General features: G+C 39.8%; 1 protein-coding gene across 10 annotated transcripts in view; it reads right to left on the bottom strand.

Annotated features, from left to right (window-relative positions):
- The window catches only part of rbm47 (RNA binding motif protein 47), a 202,406-nt gene that overhangs the window by 18,844 nt on the left and 156,439 nt on the right, over nucleotides 1-27,123 (bottom strand). For 9 of the 10 annotated variants that reach the window (XM_072252825.1, XM_072252827.1, XM_072252824.1 and 6 more), the window contains exon 2: nucleotides 2,975-4,122. In XM_072252825.1, coding sequence (XP_072108926.1) covers nucleotides 2,975-4,091 — 1,117 coding nt within the window. In that variant the 5' untranslated portion in view covers nucleotides 4,092-4,122. Of the gene's footprint in view, nucleotides 1-2,974; nucleotides 4,123-20,591; nucleotides 20,679-27,123 lie in introns of those variants that run through there. The other variant, XM_072252823.1, reaches the window with a different exon arrangement.

Genomic DNA, 27,123 nt, shown 5'->3' with positions numbered 1-27,123 from the left:
TCCCACACCTCCCGATGACCCGGTGATTTCAGTCTTTGATGTCGACATGACAGCATCCTTTAGGAAGGTAAACCCACCAAAAGCATGCAGCTCAGATGGGGCGCCTGGCCAAGTACCAAAGACCTGTGCTGATCAGTTGGTTGGAGAGTTTACCAACCCTTAACCTTGTGCTTCAGCTGTCTGAGGCTTCAATTATACTGGTGCTCCAGAAGAACATGGTAGCCTGCCTCAGTAACTATTACCTAGTAACACTTACATGCACTTTGAGAAGTTGATGAAACATCAACTCCTGCCTGAGAAGTGACTTAGATCTCCTCCAATCTGCCTACAATCACAACTGGTCAACAGCAGATGCCATTTCAAACCTGGAACATCTAGATAGCAAAGGTGTATACATCAGGATGCTCTTCATTAACTACAGCTTGACATTCAATACTATTGTCTCCTCAAATCTAATCAATAAGTTTGAAGATTTTGGCCTCAATACCTCCTTGTGTAACTGGATCCTCCATTTCCTCACTTGCAGACCCCAGCCAGTTCAGATTAGCAACAACATCTCCACAATCTCCATCAGCACAGGTGTACCATAAGGCTGTGTGCTTAGCTCCTGCTCTACTTGCTTCATATGCTTATGATTGTGAGGCTAAACACAGCTCCAATGCCATTATTTTAAGTTTGCTGATGGCACCACTACTGGTGGCCAAATCAAAGGTGGGGATGGATCAGCGCATAGGAGGGAGACTGAAAATCTGGCTGAGTGGTGCCACAACAACTACCTCTGACAATGTCAGCAAGAACAATGAACTCATTATTGACTTCAGGAGGAAACCTTAGGTCCATGAGCCAGTCTTTACTGGGGCAGTCAGAGGTGGAGAGGATCAGCAACTTTAAATTATCATTTCAGAGGATCCGTCCTGGGTCCAGCATGCAAGTGTCATTACAAAGGAAGCAGGGCAGTGCCTCTACTTTCTCAGAAGCTTGCAAAGATTGGCACGTCATCGAAAACTTTGACAAACTTCTGTAGATGTGTGTTTGCATCACAGCCCGGTATGGAAACACCAATGCCCTTGAGAGGAAAAACCTACAAAAAGTAGTGGATACAGCCCAGTCCAACATGGGTAAAGCCCTCCCACCATTGAGCACATCTACATAGAGTGCAGTCACAGAGAAGCAGCATTCATCATCAATAATCTCCACCATCCAGACCATTCCCTCTTCACACTACTGTCATCAGGAGGGAGATACAGGAGCTTCAGGACCCACACCACCAGGTTCAAGAACAGTTGTTACCCCTCAACTATCAGGCTTTTGAACAAAAGGGGATAATCTCACTCACCCTAACACTGAACTGATCCCACAACCTATGAACTCTCTTTCATGTTCTCAATATTTATTGCTCATTTTATTTTTCTTTTTGTATTTACACAGTTTGATGTCTTTTGCACATTGATAGTATCTCTGTCCTGTTGGGTACAGTCTTTCATTGATTCTATTATATTTCTTGTAATTACTGTGAATGCCAGGTCAGGTGGTATCTATAGAAATGAATAAACAGTCAACGTTTCAGGCTGAGACCCTTCATTAAGATACAAGATTTCATTACACACAATACAAATCAGACAACTTTGTTACCAGAACCAAAAGCAGAAAAAAAAGAGTAAAAATCCAGTATATATCCATTGAAAAAACGAAAATTCCATTGGTGTGGTTTAGTAACCATTGTCAACAAATAAGGCAATAACTAACTTCAAGCCAAAAGGACTAATAAAATTGTAAGGTAAAGATCAGTTCCTGTGGTCTACAAGCACAAATTGATACAAGAACAATATTAAGAGATACAAAATAATAATATGAAAATAACTTCAAAAATGCAACCAAAGCTAATAATAAAAATTTGCAACTGTTAAGAGAACAATGAAGTGGAATGGAAGCAAGTCCATTAAGTACAGAGGCATGGTATGATGTGATAGAAAATAAGGAAATGGTAGACATTAGAAAGAAAACAAAATGTTTGCTCTACTGAAAGATTTATGATAGGAACTTAAAGTGTATTCAAAAAACTCCATTGTAAAGAGAATTTGAGAAAATAATTATGAATGACACTGTCACACAATTCTAATAAGATAGTTTAAAATTAGAAGAGAAAATTAAATACACATTTCCATAACACATTTTAAACATTCAGATCCAAAACAATGCCCTTTAGAAACACCACTGAGATAACAAAATCTACTTGGGAATTCAGAGGTGTATTTTCATTAGTTCAATAGAGCCCAGTTTTCTTGACAACAAAAATATAGTCCTCCATTTTCATTTTTAGTAACTGGGAGAAAAAGAAATCTGCAGTTGCTGCAGAACTGCAATTACAAAACTACTGAGATCACAGGCTGAATATTTTGTGCAAGTGATTCACTTGGTAACTCACTCAAAGCCTGTACTATACACAGAACTCTTCAAGAAAATGAGTACCGAATACTAATCAGGACAAGGCAGCCTGCTTGACTGGCAATGTATTCAGTCACTTGAAATAATTATTCCCTCAGCCATTGGTGCACAGTTCCATCTCCTCCAAGACAGGACACACTGCCGTCCTGGTGCATGACTGATAAGAGTGAACGAATGCCTGAATTTGGGGGGTGGAGTCTGCTAATCAGAAACGGCAATAACTTTACCAGGGATCCTGCCAAACACACAGCTTCTCACACCTTGAAGGACAAGGACAGCAACTCTACCGTCTCCAGGACAGGCATCATGAATTCTTCCCCTTTCCCCAAAGATCACTGCATTCATCACATGTCCACCAATGGCTCAAAAGACAGCTCACCACTACCGAAGCAAGAACAGACACGGATGGGCAATAAATTCTAGTCTTCATAGCAACACCTATGGTTGTGAAGGAAAATAAAACACACATACAGAAGCAACATCCTTTGTAAAATATTGAAATGTCTTCAGATCTTAGCATTTTACTGACCTTTGGCAAAATATTCTCTGTTGGGACCAATCAAAGTGTTGTAGGGATACCCATAGTAAGCTAGTGTGTAGGGATCACAGGAGTATACGATGTTTGCTTGAGGGGATTCTGTTGGTCCACCTTTTGCTGCCTTCTGGTAACGATTATACTGCTCTTTGTCTACAGGCTTGGCGAGGGTCACCTCAATGTGGGAACCTTCAAGTTCAGTTCCATTCAGTTTCTCCATGGCATGAACAGCATCATCCCTTGTGGTAAAATGAACGAAAGCATAATCACGAATTTTCTTCACTCGTTCTACACATCCAGGGTTGAACTGGCTAAACACTTTTTTTATTGTGTCTTCCATGGTTTCAATCATCAGATTTCTCACGTACAGAATTTTTACAGTTTCCATCACATCTTCATCGACGTCAATCTCTGGCTCAGCCCAGTCAACAGCGATCTGATGACCCCACAGCTGGATTCTTCCAGGCATCAGCTTTCTCCGCGCCATGGCAGCAGCTCGGTGGCTTTCATACTCGACAAACGCAAATCCTCTGTTTTTCATCTTGTCAGCTGCACTGGCATAGACAATCACATCTAACACGCCTTCTGTTACTTTAGAAATCTCTTCTAAAATCTCTTCTCTTTTTTTCATTTTCGGAATGCCCCCAATGAAAAGTCTGCAGTTGTCCACACTGCTGCAAACACCAAGCAACCTTCCCGGACGAATCTCGTAATTATTGAGCTCCCTGACTGCTCTTTTGGCCTCGTGCTTGGCTGTGAACATGACAAAGGCATAGCCACGATTTTTGCCATCAAAGTCCATCATCAACCGCATTTCATACATTCGCCCCACCGACTCAAAAATGGGAACCAGCTCATCTTCATAAACATCACGAGGAATTTTCCCAATAAAAACCTCGCAGCCACGTGGAGGAGGATGTCCTTCCCATCCTGGAGGAGGGCCACCGTATTTACGTTGGCCATTCTCTTGGACCATCGTGTAGCCAGTACGTTCGATTAGTGCAAGAAGAGTAGACTCATTAGGGGCGCCGGCAACCCCTTCAATGGCTTTAGTTGAAGACGTGTTACAGGAATCTGTGCTCATCATGGTATTGGAATCTTCAGCTGTCATTCTGTCTAAACCATTCAAATTGTGCTCAGACCTGAAAAGGGAAGAGAGGAAACTTCAGTTGGCTTTGTGACATTGAATAAAAAACCTGCCCTTGTAAAGCAGCTCCAGCAACCTCAAAGTCTCAATGAGGTCACTGCTGAAATGCAGAGGAATGTAGCAACCAATTAGTCAGAATTAAAGTGATATATACAGCAACTTAATGGTGAGAGCAAATACGTAGTGGAATTGGACTAGTTGCTTAGCTCTTCCTACATGGTAACTTGCTTTATTGATTTTAGAAATTACCACACTCTACCTGTTTTTCTTTCAGGCACTGTCAGCACAATGATATTTTTAAAATAGCATGTGCATGTCTCTGTATCAAAATAAAGTGAAGAGAAACATTCTCAGCTAAAGGAGGCGAATGCTGTGTTTGCATTTCACCTTTCTGAAATTTTAAGTGGCCTAATACAACACTGGCCCTCAGCCAATGAGCAACCATAACAGGAAGAGGACATAAATGCTTTGTGCTGTGCTCTGTTAAGGGAACAAGTGCAGTGATGCAAAATGTCTGTGGAACATAATGTGGCATAACTTCTGATTAAATCTGGACAGAGAAGAAATTTTGATTTTGATGTATCAATTAGGCAGAGGAGATCGGCTTCTCATTTTGCAGTGTCTGATTTACATATACACTAACTTCTGTGGATGAAAATAAGAGGCAGCGTTGATCTATGTCACCCTTTATCTATATGGCAATAAAACATGAAAACATACTTCAACACTTTCAAACTGAGCTTTGTGCTACTCCGATGAGCATGCTGATATTCTGACCGAATAGTTATTTCATTGAAAATACAAGAAATTATTGGCATTACTTTATCAATAAGGGATTATGCAATCAGCAATGAAGGTATGGACTTTATTGATCAGTGCAAGTAAAAGGTAACCCAAAAGAATTAGTATGTCCTGTGCATCACTTCCCTCTATCCTAATATGACTTTGAATCTGGTGGAATCTGTGAGATCAGCGGCATCAAGCAGTAAATAAAATGATGCTGACCGGCCCAGCAGACTAATTCTCACAGATCTCAAAGCACATATTATAATTTTAATGTTACTTTAAAAAAATGGAAAAGAGATGAAGACAAAGAATTAATGTGGAAGCTGAAATATCAAATATCAAACACTGGCTGAGATATTTACTGACATGGACCTGTTACCCTCAGCTAAGTCTTCACTGAATTTGCCTCAGCCAAATCCAATAGGTCAACCTTGCCAGTTCAGGGGGTTTTAAAATCAAGCAGCAAGGGACTGGGAGGTAGGAAGGGCCTCAAACATTATAATGGGAAAATGTGGCTGGGCTGGAACACGCAGTGTGTAATACTCAAGGTCTTTGACAGAAAGCAAAATTACTATTTCCACCCGTCAACATTTTTAAATACATCTGTCTCTGACATTACAAAACACTTAAAGACTTAAAAGTGAAATAGTAAAAAGCATAAATTGAAAACAGAAAACTATAATCAACTAAAATACATACATTATTATTAAACAGGGCTCAAGTTAATTAAAAGGAATTTGCTTTGTCTTTCTTTATAGCAATCTTACAATCTTCATTGAAATCAGTGGGGTCCCATGTTTAATGGCAGGTCTAATAAGCCACAGGATCTATGAACACACTCTCTAACATACACAGAAAGTAACTTGCTTGTTCATTGGAGCGCCAAAACATAATGGTGCCCACACTGAGAAATGCCAGCAATTTGGTGTGGAACTACCACCAGTTCTCAGCAAAATGTCAGTTTTTTAATAATCGTGGATTTTTAAGTGTAAAGAAACTGACACAAAGTTGCTCAGCAAGAATTATGATTAATGACACTGTCAAAACCTCAACTACACCTTTTGGTGGTTTTATAACAAGTTGTTAAAACATATCAAATCACTAACTGTGCATAGATGCAGGGCATTAACTACAACTTCTCGATTACTGTATTTAATTGCAAATGTGGGTATGTGAAGCTGAGGCCAGCTTTAATTAGATTCCAACTGCTGATAGATTTGTCACCATTACAGCGCCAATGTCATCTGAGGAGTTTGGCCATTTTAAACCTTGTCTGTAATATGACGCAAACTTGGTTTTAAAAGTGGGAAGTACCAATGCTAAGGAGAGGTGTGCCCTTCTAAAGAAATAAAATCCTTGTGATATTTTGGATGGAAGGTCAAACAAAACACAGAAAATGTGTTAAAGTGATGAGTATTATGTAGTTCAGAAGTAAACACTTGTGTTCTCAGTTACCCAAATCAAATTATTTGTTTAAAGCAAATACTTTATTCTCTATGCATATACAGCCAATATAGTTCCCTATAATTAGTTCAATGCACTGGTGGTTTTAAAGCCTTTATGAATTAAACTATAGCTGAAAGCCACACAATCCATATTGCATTAGCAACACTGGAAACCAACAGGAAACCTTGATAGTTTGTTTTGTATGCTGAGCAATCTGGCTTGAAACTCAGGAGGCTGAATAACACCAAATTTGATATGTCAACTACTTACTACACTGATGTTTAATGCAGTGTCAAAAGATTAAAAGCAAACTTTATCATACAGGCAAATTAAAGGCTCTATGGGCACTGAGTTGCATATACAGTACATTTTTCAGATCTGTATGTTTTCTACTTTACTTAATATAAAGCACATATCTTGTCCTACAGAGTTTGGGGGGTGGGGGGGGAGGGGCGGAAGTGAGATGTGTTGTTGGGATGGAGTAACACTGTGTTCTTGAAGCATACACAATAGCTCACAAAAGAAATTATGGAGAAGAACAGTTTTAATAATTTTTCTGTGCAGTACATGAGCTTTTCAGTCACATGCTTATAGCTAACCAGAGATCAGTAATACAGCTCTGTAAAACAAATGCATACTGCAGTTCATATAGAAAAATAGATGAACTGTAACAAATAATATTGCTGTCAAGAAATCCACTCTGTACTTAACTATACTTGGCCAGCTATTAATGTTTACCCTAGAAACTCTGCATTGGTGAAGACAGTATTGATTTAAGAGTGACAATGATGGGAGAAGTGAGAGAATCTTCTGATTTAAAAAACTTGAAGGTTTTCAGATAATATGAGCACATGACTGCATCTTCCACTGCTCAATATAAATGATTGCTGATTGCCCAGCTGTTTGCTGGACTTCACGGTATTTGGGAATTTTCAAGTCATGTGGCTGACAAGCATTCCAGCAAATGAATCTCAATAATAAGTAGCTCCAATTTTATAAGTAACACACAAGCCTAAGTTTTCACAATATAGATAGTTAAGCTATCTCAGCTATATTAATTACAGTGGAGAAAATCTTGAAAATATGAATAGAATGAAAGAAAACAAATACCATCAGCAGCCAAGATCAGTTGCTTAGATTTATGAGAGGTGATTCATAAAAATCAAATACCTATTAATAGATGAGCATACATCACCATCTCCTTATGCGATGCAGCCTGCCAGTTTAGAACTGGCACCATTACATAGAGGTAGATGGAACCTATCAAAACATGATACGTACTGGGGAGCCTGAATGCCCTTTATGCTGGAAAGGGGTTTCTTATAGTTTTAAAACACATTAAAAAGGTGACATACTATAGATACAACTAATACATATAGGATATTATCATCTAACACCTGGTTCTTTATATACACATACCAATGTATTAACAATGAGTTATTGCAACACTATTGATTATATTAAGTCACAAGTGTTAACACATGTGCAATTTCAATGCAATCAAAAATTTCCTCTCACAAACCTAGCTCCACACTCTGCCAATTGCCCTTTCTAAACCCTTCCAGCCATTCATTGTTCACCTGCTCAAAGTTGGTCTCCCAATTCTCATAACTTTTCACACAGTAACTCCTAGCATAAAGCTGCATCAAAATTTAACCTCAGAGGACTTAACCTCCATTTGGCAATTAGAATCTCATTCACTGATGTCATGTGGTTGGATACCATGTGATTAAATGTCATGTGATGGGAACATCACATGATTAAGCCTTCAAGAATATCTCCAACTTAAGCTGGCAAGGACTAAATGACTATATATCTGTAGGTTCAATTTTGTTTGCATTATATAAAGGGCACCTTTCATACATCACTGTATTCTATCCTTCTGTTTATGAATAAATAGCATAAGGTGTATCAAATAAATTTTTCTTAAATATTACCCTCAAAGTTGGAAAACATACTATTTGTCAATTGCATCCTATTTCCATTTTTACAAAAACTTATGCAGACAAGGGGAATGTTTTAAACCCCCATACTAGGTAATTGGCAGCCAAATGAAGGTTAGGATTGAGTGATCATTTGATTGGGATTGACATAATGGTAAAATAGTCTCCTCTACATTGTACATTTCTTCAAAGTACAAGTCACCCAATGAAACATCTGTCAATACACCAGATGGGCGTGAATAAAGTTCTTTCCCTTATTTGTTCAAAGTCTGAAATAATTTAGGTGAAGTACTTCACACAGTTTTGAAATCCTGTAGATCTTAAAGCTTTTAAGATTCTGACCTAGTGGATTGACTTCTAAATCTGAATTTTTTTCTTGTACAAGAGGTACATTGATCAAGTTATGGAATCCTCTATTTACACAAGGCCAATCAGTGAACGTTGGTGGTTACTTTAATCACTGAAATCTTATGAAATGACAACGTCTGTGTTCCCACATCCGAAATCTCTGATTAGTGATCAGATTTGTGGGTTGAAACTCTTCAGCTCAATTCTGCTCTACTCAATTTGTCGTGTTCTGAGAGGCCTAATAGCAGATAACCCAATGCAAGCTCCTGTTGAATTCTGGGATTTTGAATAGTTTAGATAAACATCTACCAAGGTAGCACAGTTATTAAATTCACAAAACAGCTGATGTGCAAAGTCTTTGGACGAAAAAATTCTGACAGAGACAAAGATTGAAAAATGGGTTTAATTGCCATCTACTGTTGACCCAAGGGCGTCCTACAACACTTTACAATACTTTGGAAGAGTACTCACTATTACAACATACACTTTTACAACTTACCACGGCGATTTTCCTGTCAGAAGCTAAATAACAGCACTTGTGGCTGACATTAAAAAATGTATGCTCAAGAATGGAATGCTCTCTGTGGTATGGGTTTCAAGTTTCTGATGCAGTCTGTTGTCACACCTAGTTTTAAGAGATCAGTAGCAGCAGTATGGCTATCAAGCAAGCTGAGAAACAATGTTGCAATTTCAAGACAGTGAACAAATAAAAAAAACTTATGTAATTTAAAAAAATATTTTTCAAACATAAAATGATAGGAATACACAAATAGGATTAAAATACAAGATAGAAAGTTAAAATGTATGGAATTTTGAAATATGAAATTAAATAATTAAAACTGGAAAAGTTGTTGAGCAAATGTTGTTGACCCATGGTTTAGGCCAAAATTAAAAACTCATGTTTCACTTTTTTTTTTGGTCAACATCTAAAATTCTTAACAGATCACTGATTTTGTCCGATTAGCCTGGAGAAGAAAACAGTACATCTCTGCATATTTTGGATTTCTGTTTCTAATGCTCATGTGCAGACTTCAGAAGTTTCTTTCTGACTTTATGTCATTGGGGTGACAGCAGCCCAGCTTTTACTTCAAACTTCAAATCCTAGTCTACTTGCAAATGAACCATTTATTAAGCACACAGATGATAGTCAAGTTTTCTTATTTGGACATTGATTCACAAATCAGAGTGCATAAAAAAAAATCAACATTTGTGGTAACAGGGGGTAAAAAGGCTTGTCAAAATTCCTAGTCTTTTTCTGATACTTTAGGACATAGAACAGTACAGCACAGTACAGGCCCTTCAGCCCACAATGTTGTGCTGACCCTTAAACCCTGCCTCCCATATAACCCCCCACCTTAAATTCCTCCATATACCTGTCTAGTAGTCTCTTAAATTACACTAGAGTATCTGCCTCCACCACTGACTCAGGCAGTGCATTCCACGCAACAACCACTCTGAGTCAAAGAACCTTCCTCTAATATCTCCTTTGAACTTCCCACCGCTTACCTTAAAGCCATATCCTCTTGTATTGAGCAGTGGTGCCCTGGGGAAGAGGTGCTGGCTGTCCACTCTATCTATTCTTCTTAATATCTTGTATACCTCTATCATGTCTCCTCTCATCCTCCTTCTCTCCAGAGAGTAAAGCCCTAGCTCCCTTAATCTCTGATCATAATGCATACTCTCTAAACCAGGCAGCATCCTGGTAGATCTCCTCTGTACCCTTTCCAATGCTTCCACATCCTTCCTATACTGAGGCGACCAGAACTGGACACAGTACTCCAAGTGTGGCCTAACCAGAGTTTTATAGAGCTGCATCATTACCTCGCGACTCTTAAACTCTATCCCTCGACTTATGAAAGCTAATACGCCATAAGCTTTCTTAACTACCCTATCTACCTGTGAGGCAACTTTCAAGGATCTGTGAACATGTACCCCCAGATCCCTCTGCTCCTCCACACTTCCAAGTATCCTGCCATTTATTTTGTACCCTGCCTTGGAGTTCGTCCTTCCAAAGTGTACCACCTCACATTTCTCCGGGTTGAATTCCATCTGCCACTTCTCAGCCCACTTCTGCATCCTATCAATGTGGCGCTGCAATCTTCAACAATCCTCTACACTATCCACAACACCACCAACCTGTGTGTTGTCTGCAAACTTGCGAACCCACCCTTCTACCCCCCACATCCAGGTCACTAATAAAAATCACGAAAAGTAGAGGTCCCAGAACCGATCCTTGTGGGACACCACTAGTCACAACCCCCCAATCCGAATGTACTCCCTCCACCACGACCCTCTGCCTTCTGCAGGCAAGCCAATTCTGAATCTACCTGGCCAAACTTCCCTGGATCCCATACCTTCTGAATTTCTGAATAAGCCTACTGTGTAGAATCTTGTCAAATGCCTTACTAAAATCCATGTAGATCACATTCACTGCATTACCCTCATCTATATGCCTGGTCACCTCCTCAAAGAACTCTATCAGGCTTGTTAGACATGATCTGCCCTTCACAAAGCCATGCTGACTGTCCCTGATCAGACCATGATTCTCTAAATGCCCATAGCTCCTATCTGTAAGAATCTTTTCCAATAGCTTTCCTACCACAGACGTAAGGCTTACTGGTCTATAATTACCTGAACTATCCCTACTACCTTTTTTGAACAAGGGGACAACATTCACCTCCCTCCAATCCTCAGGTACCATTCCCGAGATCATAAAGATCCTAGGTAGAGGCTCAGCAATCTCTTCCCTCACCTCGTGGAGCAGCCTGGGGAATATTCCGTAAGGCCCCGGGGACTTATCCGTCCTAATGTATTTTAACAACTTCAACACCTCCTCTTCCTTAATGTCAACATGCTCCAGAACATCAACCTCACTCATATTGTCCTCACTGTCATCAAGTTCCCTCTCATTGGTGAATACCGAAGAGAAGTATTCATTGAGGACCTCGTTCACTTCCACAGCCTCCAGGCACATCTTCCGACCTTTATCTCTAATCGGTCCTACCTTCACTCCTGTCATCCTTTTCTTCTTCACATAATTGAAGAATACCTTGGGGTCTTCCTTTACCCTACTGGCCAAGGCCTTCTCATGCCCCCTTCTTGCTCTTCTCAGCCCCTTCTTGAGCTCCTTTCTTGCTACCCTATATTCCTCAATAGACCTATCTGATCCTTGCTTCTTAAACCTCATGTATGCTGCCTACTTCCACCTGACTAGATTTTCCACCTCACTTGTCACCCATTGTTCCTTCACCCTACCATTCCTTATCTTCCTCACCGGGACAAATTTATCCCTAACACCCTGCAAGAGATCCCTAAACATCGACCACATGTCCATAGTACATTTCCCTGCAAAAACATCAACCCAAACCACACCCGCAAGTTCTAGCCTTATAGCCTCATAACTTGCCCTTCCCCAGTTAAAAATTTTCCTGTCCTCTCTGATTCTATCCTTTTCCATGATAATGCTAAAGGCCAGGGAGCAGTGGTCACTGTCCCCCAGATGCTCACCCACTGAGAGATCTGTGACCTGACCCAGTTCATTACCTAATACTAGATCTAGTATGGCATTTCCCCTAGTCGGCCTGTCAACATACTGTGACAGGAATCCGTCCTGGACACACTAACAAACTCTGCCCCATCTAAACCCTTGGAACTAATCAGGTGCCAATCAATATTAGGGAAGTTAAAGTCACCCATGATAACAACCCTCTTATTTTTGCACCTTTCCAAAATCTGCCTCCCAATCTGCTCCTCGGTATCTCTGCTGCTACCAGGGGGCCTATAGAATACCCCCAATAGAGTAACTGCTCCCTTCCTGTTCCTTTATGATACGAAAAAGTATATTAATCAAAACTGATGAATATTATTACATACTGAGTTACATCCAGACCATGATTCTCTAAATGCCCAGAGATCCTATCTCTAAGAATCTTTTCCAACAGCTTTCCCACCACAGACATAAGGCTCACTGGTCTATAATTACCCAGACTATCCCTACTACCTTTTTGAACAATGGGACAACATTCGCTTCGCTCCAGTCCTCCGGTATCATTCCCGTGGACAACGAGGACATAAAGATCCTAGCCAGAGGCTCAGCAATCTCTTCCCTCACCTTGTGGAGTAGCCTGGGGAATATTCCGTCAGACCTGGGGGACCTATCCGTCCAAATGTATTTTAACAACTCCAACGCCTCCTCTCCCTTAATATCAACATGCTCCAGAACATCAACCTCACTCATATTGTCCTCACCATCATCAAGTTCTCTCTCATTGGTGAATACCGAAGAGAAGTATTCATTGAGGACCTCGCTCACTTCCACAGCCTCCAGACACATCTTCCCACATTTATCTCTAATCGGTCCTATCTTCAACCCTGTCATCCTTTTGTTCTTCACATAATTGAAGAATACGTTGGGGTTTTCCTTTACCCTATTCACCAAGGCCTTCTCATGCCCCCTTCTTATCAGTTAAAAGAGTGAAAAATAGGCCTGTGTTAAAAGTGGGTTACTTGTCCATAACATCAGACTCTCAGCAAACTCACATCACTGTCTTGCATTTAGCACATAAAAATCATGTAAGCTTTCACAATTCAAAGGACTAAAACTCTCATGATAAAGTATACCAACATTCCCCACTGTTTTAGTATGTTTGATTCACTCAATCTCTCCTTAATCAGGGAGTGGAGGTTTATTTACATTTACGGTTCCACAATGAATGCCCCTTAATTGACTTAACATTAGTCCTGTCACTTCATTTTACCTGACAGTGATACTTTGGGTTCCTTTCTTTGGAGCAGCAGAGGCTGAGGGGAGATTGGGTTAATGTTTATAAGATTATGAGAGGCATAAATAGGGTGGACAGACAGCATCTTTTTCCCTAATACCAGAGTGCATGTATTTACAGTGACGGGGGGTAATTTCAAAGGAGATGCGAGGGGCAATTTTTTTTTTCTACACAGAGAGTACTGGGTACCTGAAATGTGCTGCCTGGTAGAGGCAGATACATTGGGAATTTTTAAAAGACATTTAGATAGGCACATGAACATGAGGGAAATGAAATGATGTGGACATTACGTACGCAAAAGAGATTAGTTCAGTTGGCCATTTGATTAATAATAGTTTATTTGGTTTGGTACAACATGGTGGACCAAAAGGCCTGTTTTTGTGCTGTACTGTTCTATGTTCTATGTTGTATAATTGAAAGGCACTGATTAGCAGCTATTGGAGTGGTGCTCCTTAACCCAGACTACCTGTAAGCATCACTGTGGAGATCAACTAGAAGATGCAAAAAAAATCTTGCAATTTTTTTTGCAAGATATTACCATTACCTTTTAACCTGTTTAATTATTTCACTATTAAAATGAACATTGGTTATGAAACAAATAAATCTCAAAATCCCATTGAGATTTTCAGTTTCCTGCTGTTAAGTTAGTGGGAGATTAGTGGAGGCTCTGGGATAATATCATGTGTATGCAGTTCTACTGACTCACACCAAAATCACAACACAAAGTTGTGATAAGCCATCTGGGAATTTGGGATCACTCTTTTATCCGTAAAACAGGAATTAAACATTATTATAAAGGTCTCCTTTGGAAGTGAAGCTTTATCAACTTCACATTAAAACAAAGGAAGTTCAAACAACAGTCAGTGTGTACCAGTCACTATTGGTTTTGTTTCCAATAAAAGGGAAAAAAAATATTTTAAATTGTAACTCAGGCAATGCACATGACTCCAAGGGTCAAATACATAATCAGCTTATTAAGGGGGTACAGTATAAAACACCTCACAACCTTACCATTTTCTGCTTGCAGAATTGTGTAAGAAAGGATATTGACAAGAATGATTTGGTCAGGAAATAAGTCATAATTGCACTGAAAATGCTGTTCTCTCTCCATGCAGTATAGTGGTGGGTAGTGTACGTGAGGCTTGGCAGGGGTGATGGCAATCAAGATGAAAAATTATCCAAAATCTGTGCATATAGTGAAGTTTCCTGGTACTTTCACTTGCACTCTTGAATATTAAAGGACACATGCCCTCCAAATTGGGTGTACTTGAGTTAATAGGAAAGAGTGTTTTCCATACAGCAGCCCAATTACCAGAATGATTGTGCAACACATCTATTCCCTGCACATTTCTACCCTTAGTAATTTGCTTTAATAAAAATCTGTGGCATGGATTTTGAATGATCTGTGTATTATTTATTATAATTGGTTCACTTATCTCGATAACCCAGTGAACTCTTAAGGAGCAAAGATTAGGAAGATCCAAAACTCTGATCCATGCGGAATTAACAACAGCAATATAGTATCAACAACATCCTGTGTTTCTACAACAGTAAAATATCCAAAGACGCTTCACAGCATTTGTTACAAACATAATTTCATCCTGAGCCCATTGGAGATAGTAGGCAGGTGACTAAAAAGTTCGGTTTGAAGGAGCATCCCGAGGTGAAGTCGAGAAGTATTGAGGTTGAAGGAGGGAATTCTATAGCTGAGGACCCTGACAACTGAAGGCACAGCCTCCAATGGTGGAGAGATTAAAATCAGGGATGATCAAGTGTTCAGAGCTGGAGGAAAGAGCAGAAAGGGTTCAGGTGTACCATGGACTATTTGGGCCAAATGTCCTATATCTGCTCCAATTATCCTGCGTGACTCAATAGCAGAGTTAAGTAATCTCTTTCTTGGTTGCTCATGGAAATACATTACGGAAATTTGTGTCCAATAGCACAATTTAAGAATAAAATCTGGCCATCATCAAGGCTCATGTGTGAATAATGGCTGTTTTTGTTTAATGAGGAGATAGTGGAGGGTCACACCAGAGAAAGTGCATCTTCAGGTGAAGCAAAGCAAGTAGAATGATAGCAAGCTTTAATAAGACAAATGTAGTTTTTTTAAAAAAATGTATTTAGGTTCTGTAGGAGTTCATTTTAAGGGGAAAACACTGCATGCAAGTGCCCTGGGACACAAATTTTCCATCTACAGTGAGCAGAATTCGCCATCACATTAGTCTTTCTTATTTACAGGAAAATTCAAATAATGTTTTCATTAAGTTTTAAGTGATGAATGGTATCCCTTACATCCATATATAAACTGCACTGTTCCTATTTCTGCAGGAACATTATTAAGTGCCCTTAATGTTACAGTTCAAAGTACAGGAAATGTTGTAGATGTAACACTTTGACAGAACTGCTGAATTAGAAGTGATGATGGATTACTTGAGTAAATGGTATTTGCTGCATTAGAAAATTGAAAAGCACACAATTCATGGTTGATAGTTAAACTTCTGCAAGCTTTAGTCATCAACCACCTTCTAAAAAGCTTGATTTACAACTACTACCAATGTTGGAAAGAATATATATTTCAATATCCTGCTGGGATATTTCAGTTTGTCTTTTATCTGTTATATGTTGATGTTCATGAGGAGAATATTATATTCTTTACCGAAATCTGAGTTTCCAGTCCCTTTCCCAAAGTGATTTACTAACACCTGTTTGTAATTTCATTCAATTAAAAGTTTTAATAAATTAGAAGAGATTAATTACTCCAATTTCCTTAGTGTGTGTGTTATAGAAAGCCAGTATGAAAAGGGAAATAATAAATTTGGTACAGAACTAAAATTAAAGAAAAACATTAATTTGGTATTGTCTTGAATGACATTATATCTTAGAGCCCCTAAACATAGGTCTCTAAAGTAAAAAGCTTAGTGAGGGGAAATGCTGAATGTTAGATATGGCTGAGGTAGTATCCAAAGAGTCTTTGCAATACTGTCAGCTGTACCTCAAAGGAAAATAGATATTCCATAATTATTCAAAAATCTAAAATAGTTGTCTTTAAACTGAACTCTCAGAATAGGTCATTCCTGCCTTACCAGGGATTGTACCACTTGGGGATACAGAAGTCCTTTAAACATTGGTAGGTTATTGAAAGGTTATGCGGCTACAGGCTAGGACATAAAAGGAAGTGAACATGAGAATTATGAAATTGAGCAGGCAACAGGACTGGTCCACAAGATTAAGTCAAATGGGATCCATTGTGAGTTGGTAAACTGGATACAAAATTGGCTTGGTCATAAATGACATATGGTAGTGGTGCAGGGGTGCTTCTCAGTGTTGTTTTGCAAGGATCTGTGCTGAAGTGTCTGTTGTTTGTCATGTCCATAAATGGTCTGATGTATGTATATCTGGTCTGATTAGTAGGTGTGCAGATGACATCAAAACTGGAGTTGTGGATAGTGAGGAAATTTGTTAAAGGATATAACTGGAAATTTGGTGGAGTCATTGCAGATAAAGTTTCAAAAGAAGCACGAGGTGTTGCAATTTGAGAAGTCATATAGATGAGGGAAGCATACAGCAATTGGCAAGACCCGCTGGTATATTGCTCTAGTGATCTTGAGGTACAAGTCCACAGCTCCTTGAAAGGGCCATGTAAGTGGGTAGGGTCATTTTAAAGAAAGGCTTATTGCCTTTGATTGCCTTCCTTGGTTGGGCCATTCAGTATAAAAGTTGGGAAGTCACATTTGGGTTATTGTCACCATATGAGAGAAGAGATATGGAGGCTTTGGAGAAGGTGCAGGAGAGGTTCACTGCAATGTTGCCTGGAATGGAATGTATTAGCTATAGAGAGAGGATGTACAAATTTAAATTATTTTCTCTGGAGTATCAAAGCTGAGGGGCAACCTGATAGAACTATTTACAATCATGTATGTCACAGATAAGGTATATACTGTGTTTGTCCCAGCAAGTCAGGCAGCATCTGTGCAGGAGAATAAACAGTTGACTGAATGGGACTGGACAGGAAGCGGGTAGAAGCTAAACTAAAAAGATGAGGGAAAGAGTACAAGCTGGCAGGTGATAGGTAAGACCAGGTGAGGGGGAAATGGTAGGTGGGTGAGGGAGGAGGGATGAAGTAAGAAGCTGGGCAATGATAATTGGAAGAGGTAAAGGATTGAAGAAGAACCTCATAAGAGAGGATAGTGGACTATGAAATAAAAGGATGGAGGAGAGTAACCAAAGGGAGATAACGGGCAGGTGAGAAGAGAAAGGGTGCGGGTAACCAGAAATGGGGATGGAAAGAGAGAGAAGGAGGACAGGTAATTAACAAAAGTTAGAGAAATTGATGTTCATGCCATCACCTATCTTACCTAATTGTACTCCTTCCCCACCCCCACTTTCTTAATCTGTCTTCTTCCCACTTTCATACCAGTGCTAATGAAAGGTTTTGGCCCAAAACATCAAATGTTTATTCCCCTCCATAGGTGCTACCTGACTTGCAGAGTCCCTCCAGAATTTTGTGCGTGCTTCTCAAGATTTCCAGCATCTGCAGAATCTTGTGTCTTGTCCCAGGGTGGGAGAACTGGAGAGCATCGGTTTAGTGTGAGACGGGAAAATTTTAAATGAGATGAGATATGTGAGGCAAGTCTTTTTTTTAAACATGGAGAATGGTACTTGCCTGAAACGCATGACCAGGGGGAGGAGATGGAAGCAGGTAGGATATCAGAGTTTGGACTGACATATGAATAGACAGGGAGATATAGGGATAATGACAAAGTGCAGGCAGATGGTATTGGTTAGATTAGTTAGACAGGGCTTAACAAATGGAAATTGTACGCTGTGAGAGTCAGGTTGGGCAAGCCATCTGATAACATGGAGACAATGAAGAGTTGAGCCAGGTGCTCAAGAGGGATATTAGTGATACACTATAGAATCCAATGAAATAAATTTTGAAAATTTCACTAAGGAATGGCATGCAGAGGAAGAAATGATCAGGACCAGAAGCGAAGAACAGCACCTCATTTTCTGCCTGGGTAGGATACTGCATTAATACTGAGTTCTCTATTTTCGGCTAATGTACTCCCTTTCTGTCTCTTTCTCTCTCCTTCTGACCTACCTGGGTCCTCCTGCACACACTCTTTGCAACCCCCCCACCCCGCAGTAAACCCAATTAACCCTAACCTAATCACAGGACAAGTTGCAATGATCAATTAACCTACTGCTATGTCTTTGAACTGTGAAAGGAAACTGGAGCACCTGTGAAAACCCCACGCGTTCCACGGGGAGAACATATTTACCAGGGTGGTACCAGATATAAGAAAGACGTACCTTAAAATTGTGAAGAGTCTAGACAAGCTAGAATTATTCCCCTTACAACAGACAAGTTTAAGGTGCAATTTAATAAAAGTATTTAAATGAAAAGCAGCAGAGAGACAGAATTAGAACCAGGCCCAGAGAAACAGTTTCCAATGGAAGGAATGACAGTAAATAATGAACTCAAATTTAATATAAATGTCAAAAAGAGCAAGGTGGAATACAAGGAAATTGCAATGACATGGAGATTGCCACTTGCATAACTATAACCCTAACCCGTACATCTTATATGAGAGGAAACCCATGCTGTCATGGGGAGAACATACAAACTCCTTAAAGACAGTGGTGGGAGTTGAACCCCAAATTACTGGCGATTACTGGTGCTGTTAAATGTTGTATTAACCACTAAATTGCCAGACTAAATATCAGCAGTTATGTATTTCTTGTAGAGGCCATATATCTAATTCTTGCATATGATCAACATTTTTTGGATGTGTTTGGGATACATTCACAATTATGTTTTGGCAATGTTGAACAATTATTAAACTTTTAGTTAGATGTCACACACCTAAAAGAGCTAGTAACTCTTTTCAGTGACAGTTGACCTCAATCTAATAAGTGCCTAGCACCAAGGAAACCTGAGGCAACATCAGGTTACTGATTAACCAGTGGTACCACTGTCTGACTTGCACTAATCAAAGTCTTCTATTGCTGAAAGCCCTAATCTGGAGAAAATGATGCAACAGTTATATCTATAAATACTGTTGTATCTGCACAGTAGAGATACAAATGAAACAACTTGTACCTAACCCCTGATCTTTGGAGCAGCTCTAGCCCTTTGGAACTCTGGAAATAAATGAAAAATTAGGCAATCAGATTTACTACTGGGTAAAAATGCTCATGATGTCTTGGTGAAGTTAATAATTTAAAGGATAAAATGAACAGAATGGTCTCAAGGACCTAACTTTATTAAATAATAATACCACATTAACCGTTTTGTTTTCTTCATCCATAAAATATTAAGAGTGACAAGTTAGCTTCACATTTTTACATGAATTTAGTATTCACCTTGAACTGGAGATTTTGAATAAAGAAACCACTTGATTACAGAAAATATAAAGAATATTATAAATAAAACTCACTGTAAACACTATCGAAACATTTTCTTACACAGTACCTATACTGTATGTGTGGTCTATGTGGTGTGTGTCACTATTGGTTCTGTGTTTTGTGCCTCGGTCCCAGAGAAACACAGTTTCATTTGGCTGTATTCATGTGTATGGTCAAATAACAATTAAACTTGAACTGGAACTTGCACTTGACCTTGAATATTCTCAAACTATGTTTTGAAAAATTACATGTTATAATATACTGAACATCAAGAAGGCTGACATTTGCTCAGCATTAAAACTTAACTCAAAAAGAACAGTGCTTAGTTGCTGCTTGACTTGCTGAGTTGCTCCAGCATTTTGTGCGAGTTGTAATTAGTAATACTAACGTAGTTTCAGTTATCTCCAAAAGTCTAGATCTGTACAATTCAATCCCACCCACATAAAATTAGTGAATCAGCAGATTTATTTAGATTATGGACACCAGACCTTTTGGTCAAACACATTAAAAATCCAAGGAAAAACAAACAAAATAAATGTGGACAAATTTTCCTGCTTATTTTCACTGAAAGTCAGAGAACAGCAACAAACTTCAACTTGCTCAAAATGTTCTTTACATAAAAGACTGAATCATTATTAACCTTGGGAGAATATGACATTGAAGGAAAATGATTACTGTAAATAAACTAACAGCAAAGCTTTCACTTCATTTACCTCAAAAGGTTACATTAGTAAAGAGAAAGTCTGCTGTACCTTTACTTTTCGCGGGGTTAACTGGGTTACCACTAATGTCTCAGCCAAAGAACAGCTCTTCGTCGAGATTACAAGAACTGTTCAACTCTATTGTACTGTTCTTGTGCCTATTTATTGTCCCCAGTTACTTAAATTCCTGAGAAGTCATTCGCTGAGGACAACTGAAAAAAAAAAGTTAGTGGGTGGGGCAGGCTTCAAACTACAGTGAACTACCTGCTGCCTAAATTTATTTGAAAGTTGGTGGTAGCCCAAATTTTTAACTAATGGATATCAGAACACATCAAATCAAACCTTGAGGAATGAGAAAGAGAAATGAAATTTTGACGTTTTCACAACTATATAATTTTTTTAGAATCAATTTAACAAAGGAATTGACCAGGGAGAAACTTAATCATATGCAAACAAACTCTCCCTAATATACACAAAGCAAGCCAACAGTTTGGAAGAATCCAATAGGAAGGAATTTTAAAAGATGTGATTCTTATCATTAATAAATATTATTGGTATCCTCATCTACTTAAAACTTGCTTTTCTACCTTCATTTCTGTATCAGTGCACCCTGCTGTGAAATGAATACATCTTCCTGTGTCGTCCCAAATTGAGAAGCTACAATGCTGCGGCAAAAACCTCTTTTGCAGAATCAATGGGTTCATTTCTGTGTAGCTCCACGAACAAAAGTTAGAAAGAAAACAAATTGTTCCCATTTGTAAACTGAATGCAGTGGTGGGTAGGAATGGCAAAAGAATGATTTATGAGTCAAAGCAGTTTGTACATAGTGACAGTAAACCAGATTGCAGGAGCACTTAGGTAAAGCAAATAACACACCTTTTTAGGGAACCAAGAGCTGAATCAGGTCCAAGATGTCCCTACGTATTGATTGAGATACAGTTCACAATGCCCCTACAGTTCAATGGGTCGCAAAGAACTAAATAAGCTGGAAAACCATTCACTGTTATTGCTTCCAGGCTTAAACAAATACGGTACTTATAAACCAAGTTGGTTACAATTTAGACTGGTTTGGGGAACTCTGCACTGTCATATGGAACAATAATTAATTATCGTGCTGAACCAAGCTTTTATTTATAATCATGTTGTAACTATTAATCTAATAATAGATTAATAGCTCTAACTGGGAATAAAAGGGAGACAGAGTAAGCAAGCTGAGACTACTTGGTAAATTGTTTTGAATGGTTCGCCGAAGTGGTATGTGCCTTATCTGGTCTGGATGCTGAAGGGGTCAGTCTTGCTGGCTCTGATCATTCTGGATTCCTGCAGAATGGTCTGAGTAGTAACTGCCAAATGTCTTGAATCTACAGTTAATGAAAGAAAAGCTGTCTGCCCATATGCCATTGGTATAGGACAACAACCTTCCCATGAAAGCAATACATTTTAGGAGTCTGGACAATGAATCCTTGAGATAGCCACAATTCTTTAAAAGAAGCAACCAGTTTAAGCTGAGATGTAAACCCTCCCTATACACAGTAACTGGGAGGATGGCCTTGAAAGCTGCAGCTGGAGAGCCGAGGTAAAACAAATCTCCCTGCAGTCTGCCAGATGCTCTGCAACAAACCCAATATTGAGCTTCGATGCTTGAACACGGCTGATGTAGATCCAGGTGCTCAAGGTCTTGCCAGCATTGGGCTCACATTCTGGAGCCTATTCAACATTAGGTCCAACAACCAGGTTGCTATGCCCAGAAGAGGAAACACACAGGGTCTAGCACCGGGGAAAGAGTCAATCCTTTATTCTAGGCCCAAGTTTATATTCAGGTCCACATCCACCTGTATACTCTGGTGACTGTTACTACTGAGCAAGGGTCTGTCACACTGGAGTAGCCCTGATGGCTTCAAGTCTCTTGCCTGCCCAAAATGCAATTTCAGAACTCCATAAAGTGTTGTTACAGACACATTGGGCTGTAAGATTCTTTGCGATCTCACCCTTGGGTCCTCCTCTCATTGCTGTTGGACAAAGGTACACAACGGTGAACTTGAGAGGTTCCTAGATTGAGCTGAGTCAGTGAGAGATGTCGGTGAGTGAGTGAGGGAGGAAGTGTTTCTAATTACACACACCCTGGAGATTGCAGTGATTTCACAAAAAATACTAAATTTCAGAGATGAGTCACTGGTAAATCATTTTATATTTTCTGTTTTCCCCTCCAACTTATTTCATTTGGCGTCCATGGTACAGGAGTCAGCACAGCCTGTTGAGCCTCTGCTGCTCTCAGGGTAATCTGTTATACAGTGGAACTCATTGTGGCCCTGCCCACAATAAACTGCAGCCAGAAACCCAGCTCATAAATCGCTCTATCCCAAATCCCACCTGCACACCCTATCCCTTATGGAGTTTCTAACAGCCAATCCCCAAAGATTCCTGAAAGCTTTGACAACTAGCTGAGAAACCCAGTGAACTTTTCAGGTTTTCTCTGATATTCCAAGACACTTAAGACTATTAAAAATTAAGTTAGCAATTAAAATTAATTATCAATACGGAACTTACAAGGTCCCCTTTACTTTCTTAACCATTATCCTAAGTTGCCTATTGAAGACAATGGGATCACAATCCTGATTGAGGTCTAACCAGCCTCAAAATCTGTGTCAGTTTAAATGTTAAAGACTTTTGAGCTATGAGCAAACTGACAAATTCAGTGTTCAATAAATTCAGGATCCTATGTTTAACAACACGTGCATGGAATTTGCTCCTCTTTGAATGAGTAAATGTGGTTCATTATATTCAGCTAGATCCAAGTGATCTTTTCATGAGGTGGAGCCCCTTAGATTAAGAATTCCTTTCAGAATTATTTATACAGTGAGATGGTGGAAAAAAAAGAGTTGGAATCTATGATCCAGATTTTTCACTTTGGAGCCTACATGACACTGGTGTTTGAGAGAATACCGAAAACAAGTTTAGAGCATTGTAATCATGAATTATTTCTGTGGTCACAGAGAACAGTTCTGAGAACATTACATCAAATGCGGAACGCAAAACCTTGGTCAGGTGACTGATCAACAGACTGATTATTTCTGGAAGCTGCTGGTTATTTCTCTAGCAAGCTTATTTCGCATGTTCTTGAAGGTCACACCAGTGTCTCCTTTAGCAATACTGATTAAATTTAACCGAGTGAGGCAGTGTTCTGTAATCTCTTTCAGAATGATCATATTCTCAATGCATTTTTTACTTAACATCAAAGGGACAGATTCTCTGCTTAGAAAACTGGTAAATTCATCTACTATGTTGGGTTAACCTAGTTCATGGACAATGGCCCAAATGAAATTAACTTGAAGAAGTTAACTTGAAATTAACTTGAACTCTGACACTTTTTGTATTGACACATCTGGTTTAAATCAGTCAGCTAAATGCATTTAATTGTGTTTTATTTTTTAACAATTTTTGAAAAGTAATTTTAAAGGTTTTAGAATTTTTGATGCTACCATGGTATTTCCAAACGTTGGCATTCACATATATTTTATTTCATTGGTAGCCATGGCAACCAGTGAGTCTGGAGCCTCACAATCTGCCAAGACCTTTCGAGAAACACAGTCTTAAGTTGCTCTGGACCACGTGTCAAGCTGGAGTCCAGCCTCCCAACTGAAATCTGTTCCCTGGGACCATGTTGAGAGAAAAAGTGTTGCCCAAGGAAGGAAAGTCAGTCCTATTATTTTACCATTGCCATCTCTTAGCAAATATTTAATTATAGTTTAGTACACTGGTGGTACGCACAGTCTTGGCCTAACTCTCAAATGCCTTAGGTCAATGGTAAGGAAATTATTGAAGAAAGTTGAGGAAAATCAGGCTATTCAGACCAGTTAGCCTCTGTCAGCATTTATGTTCCACTTAATTCTTTTGTATTTCAGTGGACTGATTCAGATTCAATCATTTATTATAGGGACATTGAAACACACAGCAAAATGTGTCGATTGTGTCAACAACCAGCACAACCCCAAGTATGTGCTGGGAGCAGCACACAAGTGTTGCCACACATTCCAGTGCCAACATAGCATGCCCACAATGCTCGGCAGAAAAACACAGAAACCATGACAGCAGAACAAGCCCTTTCCTCCCTCCCACCCACTACACTGACATTCCTCCAACCTCAGGACAGGCATGAGGCGACACGTCACCTGTGAGTCAGCTGGGGTGATATACTGTGTCTGGTGCTCCCGATGCGGCCTTCTATATATTGGCGAGATCCGATGCAGACTGGGAGATCATTTCGCTGAACACCTACACTCTGTCTGCCAGAGAAAGCAGGATCTCCCAGTGGCCACACATTTTAATTCCATGTCCCATTCCCATTCTGATATGTCTATCCACGGCCTCCTCTACTGTCAAGATGAAGCCACACTCAGGTTGGAGGAACAACACCTTATATTCCGTCTGGGTAGCCTCCAACCTGATGGCATGAACATTGACTTCTCAAAATTCTGCTAATGCCCCACCTCCCCCTCGTACCCCATCCATTATTTATTTATATACACACATTCTTTTTCTCTCTCTCTCCTTTTTCTCCCTCTGTCCCTCTGACTATACCCCTTGCCCATCCTCTGGGCTTCCCCCCTCCCCCTTTTCTTTCTCCCTAGGCCTCCTGTCCCATGATCCTCTCATATCCCTTTTGTCAATCAACTGTCCAGCTCTTGGCTCCATCCTTCCCCCTCCTGACTTCTCCTATCATTTTGGATCTCCCCCTCCTCCTCCCACTTTCAAGTCTCTTACTAGCTCTTCTTTCAGTTAGTCCTGACGAAGGGTCTGGGCCCAAAACATCGACTGTACCTCTTTCTAGAGATGTTGCCTGGCCTGCTGCGTTCACCAGCAACTTTTATGTGTGTTACAGGCATGAGTAACTGTTTATTCCTTTCTCTCACATACTCTTGTTTAGCATTCTTATATACACCTGTGAAGTATTCAGTTCAACCTCTCCCTGTGGTAATGTGTTCCACATTTTCAACACTCTCTTTGGTGAGAGGAAAAAAAACTCATCCTGAATTTCACTTTGGATTTTGTGTGCCTGTTTTATACTGTTACCTTCTCATTATGATTTTCTACATGTAAAAAAAGTCTGTCAAAACCATTCAAAATTCTAACATCACACACAAAAAGCTGGAAGAACTCAGCAGTTCAGGCAGCATCTATGGAAATGAATCGACAGTCGATGTTTCGGGCTGAGACCCTTAATCAGGACTGCAAAGGAAGGGGGAAGATGTCAGAGTTAGAAGGTTGGGGTACAAGGGGGTAAGGGGGATAAGCTAGAAGGTGATAGGTGAAGCCAGCTGGATGTGAGGGAGAATGAGGAAGAAGCTGGGAGGTGATAGGTGGAAAATACAAAGGGCTGGAGAAGAAGGAATCTGATTGGACAGGAGAATGGACCATGGGAGAAAGGGAAGGAGGAGGGACACTGGGGAGGTGATAGGCCGGTGAGAAAAAGAGGTAAGAGGCCAGAGTGGGGAATAGAGTAAGAAGGAAGAGAGAAGGGAAAAAAATATCAGAAATTTATTTTTATGCCATCAGGCTAGAGGTTACCTAGCTGGAATATGAGATGTTGCTCCTCCAACTTGAGAGTGGTCTTATTGTGGCAGAAGGGGAGGCCATGGACCAGCATGTTGGAACAGGAATGGGGATGGAAAGTAAAATGTTTGGCCATTGGGAAATCCTGCATATTTTGGATGGAGCGAAGGTCACCCAATTTACATTGGGTTTTACCAATGTAGAGGAGGCCGAATTGCAAACACTGGATACAGTAGATGATGCCAAGAGATTCATTGGTGAAGTCCTGCTTCACCTGGAAGGACTGTTTGGGGCCCTAAGTGGAGGTGAGGGGAGGAGGTGAATGGGCAGGTGTAGAATTTCTATCTCTTGAAGAGATAAATGCCAGGAGGAAGATTAGTGGGGAGGAACGAATGGACAAAGGAATCATGGAGAGAGCAATCCCTGCTGAAAGCAGAGAGAGGAGAGGAGGTAAAGATATGGTTGGTGGTAGGATATATTTATTTCTTTCCAGTCCTAATTAAGGGTCTCAGCCCGAAATGTCAACTGTTGATTCATTTCCATAGATGCTGCCTGACCTGCTGAATTCCTGCAGCATTTTGTGTACATTGCTCTGGATTTCCAGCATCTACAGAACCCCTTGTGCTCATAATTCTAACATTTTCTTATTTGTCTAAACTAAAGCTGTAAAGCACTGTGGCTTGAGGAGGATGAATCAAACAAGAACAATTGTTAAAAGCATCTGAGACGATGAGAATAACATACCCAGTGATAACTGTTAATAGAAATTATTTAGAAAGGTAAATTATACACAAAATATGATAAACAACTTAGTCTCCATGTAACCTTTTCCAACCTGCTTGTTCTTTGTCAATGGTAATGATTCACAACATTCATCGTTAACAGAAGCCTTAAAGGTATAATCTGATTCTAGCTGAGCCTATCATATGAATGGAGCTTGTTGCTCTTGTGCTAAAGTTAGAGGGCTATTACATTTGCAGGCGGAAGTCTGAGAGTGTGCTTCTTGAAGGGAAGTCTAGAGATCAACTCTTGC

The sequence above is a fragment of the Mobula birostris genome, chromosome 3 (genome assembly GCF_030028105.1).
Source record: "Mobula birostris isolate sMobBir1 chromosome 3, sMobBir1.hap1, whole genome shotgun sequence".
In the NCBI taxonomy this organism is placed as follows: domain Eukaryota; kingdom Metazoa; phylum Chordata; class Chondrichthyes; order Myliobatiformes; family Myliobatidae; genus Mobula; species Mobula birostris.
Note: the sequence above shows the minus strand (reverse complement) of the source record. Positions and strands in the feature narration are given on the sequence as shown.